Raw genomic sequence first — 20,617 nt, 5'->3', positions numbered from 1 at the left:
TTTATGTTTTTGTTTTTTTAGGTTCTGTTGTTTGTAGTTGTTAGTTGGCATTTTAATGTTAATAGTTTTGGTCCTCTTTTTGTTAAATAAGTCCCTTTAACATTTCACAAATAAGGGCTTGGTTATGATGAATTCCTTTAGGTTTACCTTGTCTGGGCAGCACTTTATCTGCCCTTCCATTATAAATGATAGCTTTGCTGGATAGAAAAATCTTGGTTGTAGGTCTTTGCTTTTCATCACTTTGAATACTTCTTGCCAGTCTTTTCTTGCCTACAAAGTTTCTTTTGAGAAATCAGCTGATAGTCTTATAGGAACCCCTTTGTAGTAACTCTCTGCTTTTCTCTTGCTGCTTTTAAGATTCTGTCATCCTTAACCTTTGGCATTTTAATTATGATGTGTCTTGGTGTGGTCCTCTTTGGGTCTAGCTTGTTTGGTACTCTCTGTGCTTCCTGGACTTGTATGTCTATTTCCTTTGCCAGATTTGGGAAGTTTTCCTTCATTATATTTTCACATAAGTTTTCAATGTCTTGCTCATCCTTTTCTTCTTTGGCACCTCTATGATTCTGGTTTTGGCACATCCTAAGCCTCTCCTTGTTTATTTCAATTCTTGTTTCTTCATTCTGTACTGGTTAACTGTTTTTTTCTTCCTTATGTTACAAATCATTATTTGAACCCTGGCTTCCTTCACTTCACCATTGGTTTTGTGTGGATTTTCCTTAGTTTCACTTAGCCTAATCTTTATCTGTCAAGCCTGTGAGCATCTTTATCACCAGTGTTTTGAACTCATCATCTGTTCGATTGGCTATCTCTTCCTCTGTCAGGGTGACTGTCTCCTTGTTGCTTGGTTCTCCCACCGGAAACTTGATCTGCTCCCTCTTTTGAGTCATACTTCTCTGTCTTCTCAACTTGACAGGCTCCTCTGTTTGCCTCTGTGTCTTAGGCAGAGCTGTGGCACTTGTTATGTTTTGAAGGGCGGAGCCATAGGTATTCGTCAGTACTGTGCGACCCGTTTCACCACGTTGTGGCGCTGTATGTGGGGGAGGGGTCTGAGAGGGAACAATGCCGCCTGCCCAGCACTCGCCCCTTTTTTAGGCACTTCTCCCATTTCCGTATGGGACTGGCGCCCCTCTAGCTGTTGCCCTGTTTGTGGTTCCCAGACTGGGTGGGTCTGTGGACATTCTAGGACTGTGGGGGCCTCTAAACAATCAGACTCTGCTTTGAGACCGGCAGTTTGTTCCTCCACCCCAACCCCCACTAGTTTTCACAGTCAGAAGCAATGAGGCTTTATTTTCCCCGGCACTGGAACCCTGAGCTGTGCAGTCTGGTGTGGTGCTGGGAGCACTTCCCAAGTGTCCCTCCCTACTTTTTAAAACGTGTGACTGTGCTTTCCGCCGGCCTGCTGCCGCCACTGCTGCCACCACTGCTGCCACCACTACTGCCACCACACCGAGTTCTCTTCACCCCGGCTCCACCCCTCCTACCTGTCTGGATAAGTATTTCTTCTTTATATCTTTGTTTGTTGGACTTACAAAGCAGCTTGATTTTTCTGAAACTTCTGCTTGTCTCCAGCTTTGAGGTAGTTGTCCTTAGTTGTGGAGGGAGACTCAACATGTCTACCTGTGCCTCCATCTTGGCCGGAAGTCTACATATACAGTATTAGTGAGATACATACTAAGATGTATTTGAGATATGTGATGCATTAACATAATATAGGTATTATTAAATTTTTTAATATAGCTATTATTATTTATAATCAGAAGCCTCAAAACACCCTGACCAAGTTCTAATTTTTCCTTTTAGTCTGGAATTTATGACCTAAATGGGGACTCTTCATCTGTCCGTGGCATTGAACCAGAGACAGAAGACTAAGCCCTGGAGGAGAAGACAGCTCCAGAGGGCAGTGGGATGCAGGATTCTGGGGAAGAGTAGGAGAATGACCTATCTCTTTAGAGAAGGTTGAAACATAGCAGTGACCTGGACTCTAGAACACTTGCTGGCCTGTGTCCTTGGTGGAGGGTACTTGCCTAGTTACCATGAGCAAGGTACTACCAAACTTCATTGTATAAAGAGATAGCTCAATGCAGGGCAGTCCAGAGCTGGGGATGCGGGAGGCTTGGGTCCAAGTTCCTGTAAGAAAGACCTCAGTGTGTCATTCATCACCAGAGGACATGAGAGTGGCTCTAGAAGACACACTCTTGCCCTCTGCCAAGCTGCCAATGAAAAGTAGCCAGCTGTTGCCTTGAAAAAAATCAGTGAGCCAATTTAAAAGTTCTTCAAGATCCTCTCCCTGGTCCTTCCTTTTTCCCAGCTTACAGGCCTCCCAGAGTTCGCTTGGGTCCCTTTAAGTAGCTGCCTTCTTCCGCAGCCTTTCAGGGCTTGATTTGCAGATTCTTTGTGCCAAGATCAGCTCAGCCCTTTGGAAAGAAACAGGAATATCAGAGGACCAAGAGATGAAATCCTAAAAATCCACCATGGCCAGGCGAAGAACAACTAGCTACCATGTCCTCATTTCCAGTCTGTCCACCATTTCTGCAGTACTCACCAAATGTAGACTGTCATGTCCTAGAGATACAAGATAGGTGTTCCAGGCATTGTGCCCTACAGGATGTCATTTGTAATAGCTAGACAGATGAGTAACCAAACCACTAAAATAAAAAGTAGTACGTCCTATTATAAAAGCATGAATTACTCCAGATAATGGGGTAATTAAAAATGACTAATAATATTAATAATATGCCTGGAGGTGTTAGGCTTGGCTGAGAAAGTAATATTCCAGCCAGCCTTGAAGATGAGTAAAAATAATAAGAGTTAATTACTGAACATTTACTTTGGCCAGGTATCATGCACATTCATTATCACATTATCACTTTTTTATAGCTGCTATTATTTTACCAATACTACTGATGAGGAAAAGAGGCTTAGCAAGTTTAAATAACTAGGTTTTCCCCTGGTAGAGGGAAAGAATATTCCAGGTAGAGAAAACAGGAGCAAAGGCCTGGAAGAAAGAAGGTACATGAGCAAATGAGGTACCAATTATCTGGACAGTGCGTGCCACTTAGAAAACACTTCCAGAAATGTGACACTTAATCCTCAAAAATACCTTGAGAAGTAGGAAATATCACCATTATATGGATGTAGAAGTTGGCTAAAATTGGATATTTGCTGGATGATGCAAATCAAAAGCTTGAACCTTTCTTCTGGATATAAGATGTGTTCTCTGTTCATTGCCCCATCACTAAGAGACCTTGTACTTGAAAACAATGGTCCAGTAGGAAAGATGGGACAAACGAAGGAATCCTCTCACCCCATGGGCCATCTTTGGGGCTCTGCTGTCTGTAGCCATGAAGGAGTTTATGGAGTAGTGTTTTACTTTGTGTTGTTATCCAGTGAATTAACTTTTAACCATCTTACTAAATAAATACCTAAGCAAAATTCTGGAATCCTTTTAAAATGACTAAAAAATATATAGTTTGAATAGGCAATAGATGGACAATATTTAAGAGGTACCATGCACACACACATACACTCCTTTGGCCTACTTTGTCAGTAACAAATTATCCAGAGCCAACCACTGATACATGTCTTGCATACCCTTTCAGAGATATTCTGGCATCTTTATTATAGAATGGTAAAACACTATACCAACAAAACATGATATCTGTATTGATTCGTTTTGCTTCATGTTAAGTACTTAAGCTGTGCCAGGCCCTGTGCTGGATTCACAAATATATGGTCTGGAACCCCAAGAGTGTGTGTGGAGTGTGTGTGTGTTTATGTTGGTGCAAAGGGAGTGTGAGCGATAGTTACCAAAGGACACTTGATACAAGGTAAAATGCAGTAAGTGTGGGAAAGTTCACAGCTGTGACAGTATTACATAGTGGTTAGAGCTTTTTCTCTGGAGTCAGATTTGGCATGCAGCCCTAATTCTGCAGCTTGCTTTCAGTGTGACCATGTAAGTGACTGAACCTCTGTAAGCCTGTTTTTCCATCTGTCAGAACAGACTAATAATAGTACTTACTTCATAGGGTCCTTGAAAGGAATAAATAAGACAAAGTATACAAGGAGCTTGGCGCATATTAAGCACTCAAATGTCTGCTAAAAAAAACACAAATTTTTAGCTATCAATAATTGTTGAATGTTGGCCATTTTCTTTCAAGTGCACAACTTTCCTTACTGTAAAATTCACAAAACTGTGAAAACTGGACTTAAAAAAAAAATTGGCAGCAAAATATAATTCAAAGGGAGGCTATTTGGTGGAATTATTATGAATATTCATGAGGATACCCAAATAATTATGAATATTCATATCTGTGATGGACGTAGTATCAATGTTTAGTTATTTGGTACTGCCCCAGGTTACTCTGAATTCTGAAACCCATCTGGCCCCAAGTCTTTCTGGTTAAGAGTACGAGCTTGTATCCTTGCTAGGGAGAAAAGGAAAAGTATTATTTTTCACCTCTCATCTCTCAGGCAAGTCCTGAGGAATCGTTCCAGGATTTAAACTCAGCCCCTTTGCTCGATTCCTGTATATTCAAGGACTTGTGGGAAGAAAAAAATACTGAGCTTGGAGTCATGAGGCTTGGTTTTTCTTTCCATTCACCACGCTTCTCTAGGTCTGTTTCATTATCCCTATGGCAACGCCTAGCAATAGTGCCTGGCATTTAGTAGGCTCTTCATAAGTATATATTGAATAAACACTGAAACGAGATAGTTTTTCACTCGCAGGTTCTGATTCCTTCCTTCCTTCCTCCTGGTCCTGTTGCGGGGCTAGGGCGATGGCAGCCTGCCCTCGGTGAGAGAGGGTGCAGGAGAGGATAATCACAGAGCCTTTCGGGCAGCAAGTGACTTGGGCGAGTTGCCCCAGTTTACTCAGCGCCTCCCTGCAAGGAGGCTGGATCCCCAATCCTACCCCATGGGCACGCCTGAGGGTCGCTCTCCTTAAGAGGGAATATGGTCCTCCCCTCCTGTCCTTCCAACCTCTGAAAATCAAATAGCCGCGGGAATAGGGCTGTCAACTACACCGCGGCGTCCGAACCTCAACCCGCACGATGCGGGCGCCAACCAACGCAAGACCCAGAACCCGGGCTCCTCCGGCTAGTTCCTCCCCCACACGTCCTGGAGGACCGTGGGTGGACGCTCTTGCAGTACGCCTCTCGCTGGTTGGGGTTGGGGTGGGGTTGGGGCGGGGGTGGGTGGAGCCAGCGCAGCTAGGCTGTGGCCGTGAAGGGTGGGGACACTCTGGCCCGGCTCTCGGTGGTGAGGCAGCTGGTGTGAGCAGCGGCCGCTCTGGTCGGCGGGCGTGCAGCCTAGCAGTCCCGGAAGCGAAGCAGTGATGGCGGAGAGTCCGACTGAAGAGGCAGCGACGGCGGGCGCCGGGGCAGCAGGCCCCGGAGCGAGCGGAGTCGCGGGTCTTATTGGCGTTAGTAGCACTGGAGCGTTCGGGCCTCCTTTCCTGCCGGATGTGTGGGCAGCGGCGGCGGCAGCGGGCGGGGCCGGGGGACCAGCGAGCGGCCTGGCTCCTCTGCCGGGGCTCCCGCCCTCGGCCGCTGCCCACGGGGCCGCGCTGCTTAGCCACTGGGACCCCACACTCAGCTCCGACTGGGACGGCGAGCGAACCGCGCCACAGTGTCTACTCCGGATCAAGCGGTGAGCCGGTGTTTTTCCTCCCCCAGCCCTGCGCTCCGGCGCTCGACCTTCCGAATCCCCCCAGCCCTTCCCACTACAGCCCCCATCCTCCCCTGCTGCCTTCGCACTTCCCTCGAGGCCCTCCAGCTAGAAGGCCCAGTTCTGGCCAGCCGGGAGAGTTGGGACCTGAGCCTTCACAGCCCCCACTCCTAGCCCCACACCCACCAAACCCCTCGTAGAGTTGCCCGGGGCCAACCCCGCCCCTTGGCAACCTCCCAGAGGCCCTCAGTCTCCACTCCGGACACCCTCCCCCATACCTCCCTCCCGAAACCCGACCCTTTCGTGCTTCAGTAACACCCCCTCCCGCCCACCGCTCCGCCCCTCTCCCCCCTTTCCCACCCTGGCCTTTCTAGGCGCTGCTTGGAGTACCAAGCCTTTGGGGTCCTTCTCTGTCGTCTCTTCCTGGTGACACAAACACAGCTTGCTTGCCCAGCTTCAGACTGGAAATCAGTCTTTTTTTTTTTTTTTTTTATTTCTCGTTTTCTCAAACCCCCTCCATATGGTCCCTCCCCAAGTCTAGATCGCTACCCTCACATTCCCACAGTTTTTCCTTCAGCCACTTCTCGATAACCCCAAAGCTGTCTATGCTCATACCTGTCCCAGGAACTCAGCTTCCTCCCCACAGTCTTACCCTGGCTTGAAATACCCCACTCAAGATATTTCTTTCTGTATTTTTTCCTCTGGATCATCGGGTTTACTTCCCTGAAGTGGAGACTAATACCCAATTCAAATAAGGAACAAGGTCCTAGGTCCTTTTTGTGCTTGCTTCTTGGGTGACTGATCTCAGATTATATCATTTAGTAGATAATATTTTGTAAAAAAAAGTTCTTAGCGAAGTGCCTATCACATGGGAAAAGGGTAATGCTTTTTAGCTGCTATTAATCCTGAAACCTGTTTCCTGATGACCATACGCCCCAGACTGCCACCACAGTCCTTTACGTGTTCTCATCCCCCACTTCCCAAGTCCCTGTAGGTGTGTGTCTACCTGCCTTTCAAGGTCTCGATGAAAATTAAAGATCACGTTGTGTGTAAAGAATACCTGGCGCAGCGCTTGACGCAGGACAGTTTTCCATTCTTGACATACCTTTTGAGTTGTGCCTGTACTTTTTTTCTCCGTTCTACCTATTTGCACTTTTCTGTGGCCGTCTTAGGGCCGTAGCCTTTTCCCACCTAGAGCGCCCTCCTCTAGCCCCTTGCTCACAGCTGATCCATTCTAGCTTGTGAGCTATGACCGAGAACTCCTCTCCCTTCTATAGTGGTCACTACATTTCATCTTCCAGTTGTGAGATTCTCAGCAATTTCAGAGGATCCCTTCCTCACCCTGGAGAGGTGTCTGCCCTGTTAAGTCTCTTGGGCAAGATCATTGCTCCCTGCTAGCTCACTTGCTTCATATAATTCCCTTGCCAACAAAGGTCCATAATGGTTTATGGAATTAGTTTTTTAATGGGGTTGATGGTGCCTTCGCAGTTACTAAAAAATCTTTCTTTAGCACTTAGCTGTAGTACCTGGGAATCTCGGGGGTGTGGAATGAATGAATTGCCATGTGGGAGGAAGTGAGAGTAAGTGGGATGCGGCTTTTCCGGGGTGACATCTGATGCCATTGGGATCTCTGATATTTTTTTCCCTCTCCTTACCCTCCCTCTGAGGAAACAATGCCCCTTTGATAATAATTTGCTCTCTGCCTGACTGGCTAGTACCCACTCAGCTGAGATTTCTCAGCCAACAAGACAGTGCAAACATCTGTGGTACCAAGCACCACTTTCTTGAACCCCCTGGCCTCTTTGAGGTGATAACAACTGTCCTGTTCAAGGGATTCCCCTATTTTTTCTTCTCCCTCACCCCTTCCCCCATCCCCTCTTGGTGTTATACAGGGATATCATGTCCATTTATAAGGAGCCTCCTCCAGGAATGTTCGTTGTACCTGATACTGTTGACATGACTAAGGTATGTAATTTGCTGGGGGTCGGGATTTATTGGGGAATTGGGCCCATAAAGTTAGAAGAAGCTAAAAGAGATTACGCAGCTTACATCTCTGATTACATAGAGAAGGAATCAAGCCCCCAAGAGAGTAAGTGGCTTGCCCAAGGTCACACAGTGAGTGGAACAAAGCCTTGAACAGGTGTCTTAGTAGGGTACCCGTAGGTCCTCGTTGGCTTCCAGCTTAACTGTTAATAGGGCACTCTTTCACTCTCCAGAGGGCTCCAGTTTGGATGATAAATTAGGGGATCACCTTCTCCATTGTACTACCCAACTCTTCCCCCATCCCGCCATTCTTGACCTTTTAAGTATGCTGCTGTGTACCAGGTGCAGAGAAGGGTGGGGGTAGGGCAAGCTTGAGTGTAAACAGCCTTTGTAGCTAAAGGGCATTGTTTAGACTCCTAAAGCAATGTTGGAAAGAAATCAGATTGCCTAAACGTAGTGTTTAAATGAAGGCTTACAGTTTAAATTTTATTCACAGTAGAAATTCAGATTTTGTATTGTTGGTATTTATTTTGTTATGAATAGGTTTCTCTTTCAATTAATTGTTTTTCTTTTTATGTGGTTGGAAATGTTTTTCCTTAGACATCTTGTCCTCAGTCAGGTATCAGTGTTAAAATGCTAGTCCCTGGGTTCCCAGAATTTATGCCATGTCGATAGCTTGCTATTGCAGTGACTGAGGGCTAAAAGAAAATCTTGGGTGTCACCAGGGCAAGGTAGGGACTGTATGCTGAGGCATTGGATTGCAGGTCCATTTTCCTCTTGCTGTTCAAATTCTGAGCAGACTTAACGAGCCTAGGAGCCTTTGTAGAAGTAGTATAGCTGAGTTCAGGTTAGGAGAATCTTGTTCAGGAATTATGGCTGGAGGAAGAGAATTTAGTGTTCTGTTTTGAGTGCTGCTGCATTTTTCTTTCTTTTATTTAATTTAATTTAATTTTTTTTATTAACCTGTAGTGTTGGGGAAAGTTCTGGGGATGGTCTAATGGCTCTGAGTGGACCATGAGTTTTCCCCATTTTTCTTTACATCTTTGACATGGCTGGATGATGCCTGAGCCACATCCTTCACAGTAGGTTTGATCCTCTGCAGAGGAAGCAGACACCCTAGGCCTCCATCACAAGCCTCAGCTGAGCACTGTCATGGCACTGGTGCTGTGGCCGCCAGTCCCTTTCCACTTTTCCATTCATCTTGCCTTTTTTTTTTTTTTTTTTTTTTCCCCACGTAAATGGAGGGTGGAGTTGCATCATATGCATGTTAAACCTAGTACTTTACAGATGCATATTACATTTTGCACCTTGGTCTTTGTCCATTTGTTATACATAACACTGATCAGAGAAGTCTGAGCAAATACCGTGCTTTAAGGGAGTTTTAAGGATACTCAAGGATGATTTTGCCTAGATTGAATTTTCACCTTGGGCTCTAACTTTAGAATGTAACCCCTAAACAGTCTGAGTACAGGCTGTTCATTCTGCATGGAGAGGATATGGAATATGGGTACCAGATGAAGGTCCTGCTTCTGGCATGGGTATCGAGTGGAAGCCAGGAGGGGTTGGGATGGGACATCACCTCACAATTTTGAGATGGGGTTTTATTTTGCAGATTCATGCATTGATCACAGGCCCATTTGACACTCCTTATGAAGGGGGTTTCTTCCTGTTCGTGTTTCGGTGTCCGCCCGACTATCCCATCCACCCACCTCGGGTCAAACTGATGACAACAGGCAATAACACAGTGAGGTTTAACCCCAACTTCTACCGCAATGGGAAAGTCTGCTTGAGTATTCTCGGGTAAGAGGAGATTTCTAAGTGGCCAAGTTGGTTGTTAGCAAATAATTACTCTAGTCCTTTATCAACCAGGGTTTCTAATTTGAACTACAGAACACAGAATAATTGGAGTGACTGTTTCCTTGATTCTCCCCAGGATGGTACATGACTAGTATGAGTCCAGATGCAAAAGAGACAAGTTAATTTATTCATACAGTGGGGCCTTAGTGAAGTGGTTCTCCCTGAGCAACAATAGCACCTGGAAACTTGTAGCTGGGCAGATTCTGGGGCCTCACCCTAGACTTATAAAAGCTCTAGTGCTGGGGCCTGACAGTCTCTTACAAACCTTCCAGGTGATTCTAGCGCACACCAGTTTGAAAACCACTCCTTTAGGGCATCAGGACTTAATTCTCCTCCCAACAGGTTGAGAAAGGCTTTAGATCTGTGCCATTCAAGATTGTGGGTGTCTTATTTCCGAGTCTCTCAATTAGTGGCTTTGGAGGCGGTGGTGGTGATGGTGATGATTATGATATTTAACAACTGAACGAAAAATGTCTGAGTTTGGAAATCACATCACAAATGAAACAGACGTTTTAAGTACATTTTGTTTCTGGGTAGATTTTGCTTCATATAGTTCTCATCTATCCCTTTTAAGCTGTAGGGGGTTAAAATTTAGAATGGAAAGATCTTGTATATTCTAGATTGGTCTTTTTAGTATGATCTGAATTCCCTGGGGCAAAGAGCAGATGCGGGTTGCAGTTGAGAAAATAGCCAAAACTGGTGATACTGGTTTCTTTCTTCCTATCCATCAGCCTCGGGTCTGGGTGGGGACAAGGCAGCTGACACAGCTGGAGATGTGATTCTTTTTTTTTCCTTCCTTTTTTTAATCTCTCAGAACTAGGGATATGTTCCATGATTGTGGCAGTGAGGAAGTTCTGTAAAGGAGGTTGTCCTTAAAGAAGTCCTTCATCTCACTAGGGTATAAAATTATCTGTGCTGGTAGGATAGTGGTCTGTATAACCCACCCTGGTAAGGAAATGTAGTTGTTGCTTCTGTATGAAGTTTGTTCATGAAAGTGTTTTGTATTAGGTTCTCCTTCAGTAGGTCAATATAAAACTTTTTTGAGTAAACCCCAGCTAACAATAGAAATAGGGGAAGTAAAATAGTAGGGTAAAAGTGACCGAAGTATGTTGAGTGGAAAAGAAGAAGCTACCTTGAAATTGAAAATTTGCTCTGAAGAATCAATGTAAAGATTTCCGTGTGTTCTTAGGCGACTGTATTCACTTAATCAGCCTCATTTTTCTTTCCAGCCTAGAAAAAAATACTAGGCTGACTTACTTACAAAAGAAACTTAATGAAAGTTTACCATGTTTACTTGAGTCCCTGAATATGTGAAGCCTTAACACAAAGTTTACAGTTTTGGAGGAGCCAAGCTGGAAAGAGAGCAGGTTGAGAGGCACTGATGATGTTATGTACTGTCCCATATCACTTTTGGTCTCTCCTCAGTTCCAGTGGGGAAAGGGAATTAACCAGTTAACTTGAAGAAGTAATCCTGGCTCAGGTTGTGTTTGGGTTCCAGCTCAGGTGCCATTTCCTCAGCGACTAAAAAACAAAAACAAATGTCATTAATGTCCACCCCACCCTCGTCCTCTGAATGCTTGATCAGATTTATGAGAGAGGAGCAGTTTTGGTGTTTCTCTTTTTATTCAAGTTATTTTTTCATGGATTTTCAGACCCTCCACAATCTAGAAGTGCTCTTTATTCCCTTTTTGTTCTTTGGTGGAATTCAGTAGTCCTCAGGGAATATGACACTCCTTGGGGGCTTGATAGAGAACTGGATTCCTGATCATCAACCCCACCACATGGCCTCTGGTCAGATGGCTTCAGCCTGCTCTGTGCCCCTGCGCTCAACTTCTCTCTCCTCACTATCTCCATCACACCCATAGATAAATAAGTAAGCTCTTTGAGATCCGCAGAGGATAAAATGTTAACTCCCTTTGGAGCTGTTTTCTTACCTTCCTTCTTTCATTCTGAAGGACAGGACCTTCTCTGGCTACTACAGTATTTCTTTCCTACCCCAAAGAAAATCCCTTCAAAGTTATCTTGCTTGCTTCACCCTCTTTTCTTTTGTCCTAGTTGATAAGAGGATTAGGCAGTTGACTGATTTCTGGTGAATAGGGTGAGACAGAGGCTGGGAAATTCCAGAGTATTAATAGTGAAAGAGAAACCTTGAGTTACTTTGGGTTGTGCTGCTAGACCCCAGGATACTTGCGTGCATTGGTCTTCCTGTGACAGCCTTTTCCCGTGTGTCTGTCTGTGTGTCTGGCACACTCTCCCACTCTCTCGACCTCACCCCTCGCCCATTCCCTCTGATGTGTTTTGCAGTACATGGACTGGCCCTGCCTGGAGCCCAGCCCAGAGCATCTCTTCTGTGCTAATCTCCATCCAGTCCCTGATGACTGAGAACCCCTATCACAATGAGCCTGGTTTTGAGCAGGTAAGGTGGGCCCAGCTCTGCAATGTGGAATATTGGGTTTTAAGAGATCTGAGAAGTCTACTTAAGGGTTGTTGGGTTATTTTTTAACCTGGCTTAGCCCCACGTATTAAACTTGTTGTCAGTATAGGGAAAAAAAGAAGGTAGCATGCGTGCCCCGCATTAATGAATGTTTTCTCCTTGTAAGTAATGATAACACTGTTAAGTTACTTCCATTTGACTTGGATTAATCCGCCATGTGGCAGTTAGTGGGGTCAGTTGGAAATTAATTCTGAGCCTGCTTTGGGGGCTGTCATATCCAGTGTGTTCTTTATGCCTCCATTCTCCGGTGTCTCCTCGAGGTGAGGTCTGGTGACCACCACCGAGCCAGACATTCTTTTGGAGTTATGAAATACCAGTTGACCTTTAAACAATGCGCAATTGAAATTCCACGTATAACTTTTTGACTCTGTGGTAGGCCCTTTGCATCCACAAGTTCAAGCAATTATGGATTGAAAACAGTGTTTTTGATCCATGGTTGGGAATGTGAAGATACTGTTTCAATCTGCTGTTGGTTGAATCTGTGGGTGAGAAACCTACAGATTAGAGGGACCAACTGTATTTACTGAAAAAGAAAAAAAAAAAAACCCACGGGTAAGTGGACCCACACAATGCCACCCTATTTTGTTCGAGGTCAGTTGTACCATTACTTGTAGAGCCAGAGGAGCTAGTCATTAGCTAGGGCAAGAATATAAGTCAACGCTGCAGAGAAGAAGATAGAGGAAACTCATTTTCCGAGAGGATGTTATTATATGCCAGACCCTGCCACGTTTTTATATATAATTTTTCAGTTAATTTTCATAATAGCTCTGTGAGGTAAATATTATCCTCAGTTTCAAGTGCGTTAATGGTGGCTTTAGTTAATGAACTCTCACAAGGACACACCAGGGTATGACCCAGGATTTGTCCTAGAGCCCAGAGGTTTTCCATGTTGCCTAAGTGCCTTTCAGGATTAATCATGAGCACAGGAAAAAAGTTCTGGTGATATTCCCAAAAGGTAATAATGCAGTCTAGATCATTAAAACAGCTTAATTCATTTTGAAACTATTTGAGATAACACTAACATTGATGATTCTTCTATAAATCTGAACAAAGGGAAATACCCTTTAAGAATAAACAAAAATTATTCCCTAAACCATCCTCTCCAAACAAATAGTGTATTTCAGGAGTAGGTAGAAAGGAAAATGGACCCTATTGGCTAACCAAAGAGCTGATTTTTAGATCTTCCTTGTTTGTAAATTTAATAGATGTAACTTTTATTTTTAATACTTTCAGATGTTCTTGGTTCATAGCATTCTCTTGTGTTGGTAGTTTTTTCAGTTCTCCACACAGAAAGAATTGCCACACTGTTCCATTTGTTAAGTAGTTAGGTTCAAACAGCTTTTTTTTTTTTTTTTAATAACTAATGACGTAATGATACGATGTATACACCCGTTGGACACCACATAACTTTTAAAGTCTTGGGATCAGATTGAACCCACCACCCTCATTTCTGTTTCCATCTGTTTTCATATCCTACCTGCTGTTTATCAAGGTAGTGACTGAAAATCCAGCCTCACAAAGATAATATGTTATCAAAAGGAATATACTGCAGTTAAAACTGAACTACCTACCTTAAGCTAGGAGTTTGCATTGTATTTGCTAGGTGTTGAATACTGTGGTTTTCCTTAAACATTTAAAATATCCCAAAGTACCCCTCATATTTTGTTGTGGTGCATTATGGGAACCATAGTAAGGAGGCTGAAGGTATAAATCTCTTTCATGTTCCTGTTGTTTTTGTTGTTTTTTAAAGATTTTATTTATTTTTAGAGGGAGGAGAAAGGAAGAAGAAAAAGAGGGAGAGAAACATAGATCAGTCTGCAACCCAGGCATATGCCCTGACCAAGAATTGAACTGGCAACCTTTTGGTTCACAGGCTGGCACTCAGTCCACTGAGCCACACCAGCCAGGGCCCTGTTCATGTTTTTATGAGAGGCTTTATTGTAGGTCAAGGCTCTTAATTCACCAGGGTTGGTGGTAAGAGGAACATTGAAGAGCAAAAGAAGGTTAGAGGAGGGTTGACTGTACTCACTTCTGTTCACACCCACACATTCATATCAGCTTTTGAGACCAAAAGGTGGGGTTTTTCTTTTGAAAATTTCAAGTTCTACTTCTGATAGATTTCATAATAGTTGAATCCATTATGGTAGACCCCTACAGACATGTAAAGGAATTAACCAGGAAGCATCCTAATGTTTATAGGCTTTCCAGACTGAGACTCCTAACATCATTTATGCACAGTTTGTTATTTCCCACTTAATCCTTACCTGAGAGGCCTTTCATTTCAGGCTTTGGAAAATTTGATGGATCTAGTTTGCTGCTTATAAAGGTCAAATGACCCAGCAGAGGATAGGTATTGGTATGCATTGGGGGACCTAAATGATCTCAGGAAAAGGCCTAGTTGTTCTTTAATGGGTCTTCCATGCAGTGGGAAGGGGTTCTTCTTAGTTCATTTGCTTGGGTCACATGCCCCATAGTAATCCTGAAGTCTTCCCATTGGCTTTTCTCTTTGCCTAAATTTTGTTCTTGGATACTATGGTGTCTGTCACATTACAGGAGAGACATCCAGGAGACAGCAAAAATTATAATGAATGTATTCGTCATGAGACCATCAGAGTGGCGGTCTGTGACATGATGGAAGGAAAGTGTCCCTGCCCTGAACCGTTACGGTACGTATCTAGAGAACCCAGTTGGTACTTATATTCCTTTTGGAGATTTAGCTGGTTCGTACCTTAGAACTTTTGGGGCACCAGAGGGAGACAGAAGCAAGCAGTTTTAAAAACATGTGGTTTATACTTTTAATGTGGCTGAGGGTTCCCCGAGAGGAAGTTCAGAGAGTTTCTCTGTTCGTGGAGTGTCAGGCCTGGCAGGAAAGATAAAATCCATGCCTTCAGGGAGCCCCCAGTTTCCAAGGACCTGGGCATATTAAAGACACAGCTGTTATACAGCCAAATGAGGTGTAGAGCACTTCATAGTAAACCCACTTCTTAATGTTTCAAGGTCTTTTTTTTTTTTTTTAGTTTATTTTTCTAAAGAGGGGAAGGGATGAGAAAGAGAAGGGAAGAAACATTGACGTGCAAGAGATACATTGGTCGGTTGCCTCTTGCACGCCCTAGCTTGGGACCTGGCCTGCATGTGCCCTGAACGGGAATCAGACCGGCAACCTTTCAGTTCACAGGCCAGCATTCGATCCGTTGAACCACACCAGCCAGGGCTCAAGCTTATTTCTAAGTATTAAAACTAGAAGAAAAAAGTCAAGAGTTAATGAAAAAAACTTGCTTGGAGAATTTTGAGTAAGGATTGGACTTAGAGAAGGCCTCTGGAAAACAAATGAGATTGATCAAGACATGAGTTGAATTCGAGATTTGAATGATTTGTGTTACCAGTTGCTCTCATTTTATAATCCTTAAGGTACAAGGGAAATCATCCATGGACTTGGAAACTCTAGCTGTTTAATTTGGCATTAAGCTTAGATGGTGAAGGAGTAACCCTTTCCCCCTTTGTTCCAAACTTAAGCTTCTCTGCTTGTTTTCCAGAGGGGTGATGGAGAAGTCCTTCCTGGAATATTACGAATTCTATGAGGTGGCCTGCAAAGACCGCCTGCACCTTCAAGGCCAGACTATGCAGGTAATGCAGCCCCTGCTCTTGACTCCAGAGGCCTTCCAGAAGATCATGTAAAATCCCCTCACAAGGGTGATATCCACATCTGTCCTAGAACTGAGAACCGAAAGGGATCTGGTTCAGTTGAGTAGCTGAGGCCCAGATCGGAGACTGACTTACCCAAAGCCATATGGAGTCGGTTCTAAGTTCTTGGTGTAAAAAGTAGGTACTCATGAGTAGACTCTGAATCATCCTTTCCAGCCTGGAACTCCTTCCCTTATTGATCAGTAGTCTTTCTAAACCAAGAACATTCAACTCTCTCAGACTCTTAAAGGATTGTAAGAGTCATCTCTTGGAATGCCATCCCTAGCTCAGAGGGGTGCTAAGAGAAAGAAGGCTTAGAGGAGCAATGTGTGTGGTGTTACATGTTGAGAGATTCCTATTATAAGATGGTAACCAGTTATTCATTCCCTGCCTCTACTGGAGAGATGTGCTTCCGCTTCCAATAAGAATGCAGAACTTAAGGCTTATTTTAAAGAAGAGGTTCTTATTACACCAAATGGCAAATAGGCTCCAGTATAAATAACCTGGTGGGTAAGGGAGAACTCTTGGAGTCTTGAAGGACTAGTTCTTAATGTCTTTTGGATCATTTACTGGTGGTCTTGCTTAGAAATACGGTGAGTTGGGTAAGTGACTAGGACCTTTTAAGGTTTTCTCCATCTCTTCTTGGGCTCGTCCTCCTACCCCTCTTCCTGCCCAGCACCACCAGTAGTATGATTAAATGTCTTATTTTCTCAGGTGCTGCTTTAGAAATGTTAGTTTCCCTGTCCTTTCTTCAAGGACTTTCCACCCGCCTGCCACATTTTAACTCAAAGGGCAAGGCCAGCTCAGAGTGTATCAGATGATGTGTGCCGTAGTTTGTGCCCCTTCAGGAATCTCATTGCTGGTCTCCAGCAGCATTTCCAGTCGTCAGTCTATTAAGGGCAAAGAACTCGTGATGAGGGAAGAAAGGGGAGGAGGAGAATGGGTGGAAATGGAGCCAATGATGAGAGAAGGAAGGTTTGGAAAAATTGATAGCACAGAGTAAGTGTGGAGTTCAGCCTTTGGGTAATGAAACCATCATAAGTGAAAAATGCACACTGTAGTCACAGTGACTTGCGTCCACTAGTCCCTGATCATGGACAGAGGACTGGAAGGAGTTTATGTGGGAGAATCGGACACATTGTGAGAAGGAAAAGTCATATGCCTTTTTGTAACTGCCAAGGAAAGAGATCTCCAGTTGTTTGAGATCAGGCCACGTTACTTGGCTGTCGTATTCCCTGTATAGTATTTTTAATTCCTTTTATTCTACCCTCCACCCCAACCATAGTTATTTTTCAACTTTTAAAGACAGTAACCCCTTTCTGTGTAATGTTTAGAGATCATTGATCTAGAATGACAAGGACTAGGATCAAGGCTAGGTGGCCCTTGCATGATGCCCAGAAACCTGGACAGAAATACGGGGATTGATCCCTGAGGACAGTGCAGGTGCTTATGTAGAAGTCAGAACTCCTGAGTTCTAGACCTCTCTGTGACCTTAGAAAAGCAAATTATCCTTTTTGAGTACAGTAAGTCAGTCCTCACTTAATGTTGTTAAGTTCTTGGAACTGCGGCAGAACTGACATATAACAAAACCAAATTTACCACAGTCTAATTGACATAAACAAGAGTTAAGTTCCCAGGCAGCTAGCTTGTCAATGTTATAACAAAGACATTGAACCAAAGCAGTGTTATTTGAGGACCTACTGTATAGGGAATGACGCTTTGTATGGGTTTTAAGGTTATTTGGAAACACAGGCACACTTAATTATTACAGTCCTGGTCTTGAATTTCTCTTCCCCATTTGTCTTGCCTGTAGTGTCCTCCTGTATACTGGCTGGCTTTTGAGGAATGCAAACACATTTGAATGTTGGCCCAAGCCAGATCTGTCTGGGACAGTAAATGTGCCATAATATTCTTGAATAGAGATTATGTTGTCTGCTGTTTGTAACTATCTGTGACGGGCCCAAAGCTGCACTCTCTAGGGTGAACCACCCAGACTTGACTCCTCCATCTCCCTTGTCTCCTTTCCCCGACAGGACCCTTTTGGAGAAAAGCGAGGCCATTTTGACTACCAGTCCCTCTTGATGCGCCTGGGACTGATTCGTCAGAAAGTGCTGGAGAGGCTCCATAATGAGAACGCCGAAATGGACTCTGACAGCAGCTCATCTGGGACAGAGACAGACCTGCACGGGAGCCTGAGGGTTTAGATCCTGCTCCCCTCTCCCTTCCCCCCACTCGAGAGTCCCAGCCAAGTTCCTTCCCCCACCCCAGGGATGGAGAGGCACTGTGTATCTCCCTCCAACGTGACGTCATTCTGGAAGATAGCAAGAACCAAGCAAGCTTGGATCCCAGGGTGTGGGAGTGGGGAGCCTGTTCCCGATCTGACCTCCTTGGCTCTCGAGCATCTGGGGCTACGTTCATCCCGTATCAGGGGCCAAGGTACCTATGCAGGAGCACCTAGGGCGAGGGCCTCTGGCAGAAACGAAACAACCAACACACCTCTCCACAGGGCCAGCTCCTTAGGGATAGGTGGGAGACCGAAATTGCAATTCCAAGAGGGAGTGTGCCCAAATGATTATGGGGTATCTGGAAGGGAGCTTGGGGTGGGGGCCTGTCTATGACACTTAAGCAGTCTGGGTGGTTGTCTGTCTGTCTGTTTTCAGTCTTGAAGCAGGGCTTCCCAATGCCTTTTTCCTCCTTGCCTCTCTTCCCCCATTATTTCCCATGGGCCAACATAATTTTGTTTTTCCTAATTTATAGTCACTGTTCTAGAAAGACCAAAGAGAAGGAACAGTGGTGGAATCTAGGCTGCTGATCAGTGAGCTTTACCTAGCACCTGAGCACCTTTCTCCTGTCGCCCATTCCCTCACCCATTTCTAGATTTAAGACAAAATAAATGTGATAGGACTGAGCCAAGTTCTTGGTAAGTCCTGCACAGGCACCATAGGAAGCTGGAAATGCTGTTCATTCCCAAAATCATTGATTTGAAAAGTTCCCAACTCAGGCAGCTCCTGGGTGTACGGGATTAGAGCCACTAAATAGAATAGTCTGTTACAGATTTTCATAAATACTAGTCCCAGTGAGGGTATTTCTCCTGGGTAGCGTGAGGGGGAAACCAATGCTAGTCGTATTGTATTTTGTTGGGCTGTTCTTGTGAATTTTTCCCCAGCCTGTAGTCCTCACAAGGCCCAGGGATTGGTGGGGAGCAAGGGGAGCCAATGGCAGAGGCTGGGAGTGGGACTCCCGAGACTTTCTTCTCTCTCCCCTTGCCCCTCCCTCCCAGCTGCTCTTTGTCACTGGCTCTGATGGGTGTTTGTCTGGCCATGTTGCTTACCTGTATTTATCTGCAGTGATCCTTTAGCTGGTTGGCTCAGAAAAATATGCTTTATGTGCCCTGTGATACTGGGCATGGAGGGAATCATCCTTTCCCTATGTGATGTGTTCTCCCTGTGCTTTCCAGACTCTTACTGTTACGCTCCCACTGGGGCACTGGTGATCCACATGACACGGCCCAGTCAGTAACCCGCTTCACGTAAGGGAGAGGATAATGTGTCTGCTCTGCCAGCTGCTATGGAGGTCTCTGTCTTGTGGGTCATAGGACTTCCCTGGGGGGGCCTTTGGGAAGGTTGGGCACAATGGAGAATGTCCTACTTGGGAGGGCAGGAAGCAAAGAAACTGGACAGGAAGTGGGTCTGGGGAACGGAAGTTTATCTTCGATATCTAAAGGTTGGGTCTTTTCACAACAAGACTCAAAAAGGCACCCTGCTTCCAATTTCCCTCTTCCATTCCCAGAGCTAGTCCAGGGCCTAAAAGAATGCCCTTGGCCTGTTGGTCCAGTGTGGTCTGTCATCCATGTAAGTGTTCCCACTTTCAAGTGACAATCCTCTCCTTGGCCCTGCCATGGGCAGAGCATGTCTGGCATACTGGCCTGACTTTTATGCCCTAATCTTGAGGAAATATATGCACAGGAGTCAAAAGAGATGTCTTTATATCTGACTGTACATAAATGAAGTTTTTTTCTTTTTGGTGCAATAAAGTTTGTTTGGCAGAAGGAGGAAGCGCCTATGGGTGTGGGAGGGCTTGTGGAAAGGAAGAATGGGGTATCAACCACACATCTTGCCTAGGCCAGAAACTCAGAATGTAAGTGTTCAGTGAATTGTATGGAAGCTAAAAACAAGTTATATGATGTGGGTGGGAGCGGGACTACTGGTGACAGAAGTTTCCCACCAACCAGAAATAGTTTTTTTCAAGGCTGTAGCTCTGGCAGTCAAGGAAAGGAATGCCATCCTAGGCTCCGTCACTTCCAAAGAAATAACCAGTGCAGACCGGCAAGTGAGCACATCCTGCAGGGACGGAGGTGAAGACGGGCCTAGGCTGTATGCTAAGGGGAGGGTGACTCAGCATGGATAACCCATTGGGTTTGTTTTCTACACTAAACTACCCCTTAGGAATAGCATTCACACTGAAGATTCCTAACTAGCCTTCCTGCTCATCCCCACCTTTCCTACCTACTATTGAAGGCCTTTGCTTTCTGGTGCAGAGGCTTTTCCTCTTGGTTGACAGCACATAGGATGTCCTGTCACCTGTGCCATGCAAGGTGTGGGCCTGAGTTTGTGGACCTAGGCTCTGGCTTTGGCTCTGCTGCTGAAGCTGGTTGGTGGTCACTGGCAAATTAGATTCCTTACCTGTAAAGTTAAGGATGCCTACTTTTTTGTAAGGTGGTTGTGAGGGTTACGGGGTGTATATAGAAATGGTCACAGGGTAGGTGTTCGGTAGGTGATTTCCTTTCCCACCACAGGCTAGTGAACACCTAGTGATCAGTACAGGAGGGGAAACTAGCAGGGAAATTTGAAAATACAACATTTGCTGCTATTGGTTGGTTTCTCCTTAAATCTCATTGTTTTCTTCCCTCTCACCACCATTTAACATTAACCTCATTTC

At 44.8% G+C, this 20,617-nt stretch overlaps 1 protein-coding gene across 1 annotated transcript; it reads left to right on the top strand.

Moving 5' to 3' along the window:
* The first annotated feature begins 5,225 nt into the window (after positions 1-5,225).
* On the top strand, positions 5,226-18,587 carry UBE2Z (ubiquitin conjugating enzyme E2 Z). Its single transcript, XM_090292937.1, has 7 exons — positions 5,226-5,646; positions 7,557-7,629; positions 9,260-9,447; positions 11,809-11,920; positions 14,552-14,664; positions 15,532-15,622; positions 17,713-18,587. The coding sequence occupies exons 1-7, from the start codon at positions 5,333-5,335 to the stop codon at positions 17,881-17,883; spliced, it is 1,062 nt and encodes a 353-aa protein (XP_090149063.1). The 5' UTR covers positions 5,226-5,332; the 3' UTR covers positions 17,884-18,587.
* Positions 18,588-20,617: the final 2,030 nt, after the last annotated feature.

Source organism: Furipterus horrens, unplaced genomic scaffold, assembly GCF_987537825.1.
Source record: "Furipterus horrens unplaced genomic scaffold, mFurHor1.1.pri manual_scaffold_11, whole genome shotgun sequence".
In the NCBI taxonomy this organism is placed as follows: Eukaryota; Metazoa; Chordata; class Mammalia; order Chiroptera; family Furipteridae; genus Furipterus; species Furipterus horrens.
This window is presented reverse-complemented; position numbering and strand designations above follow the sequence as displayed.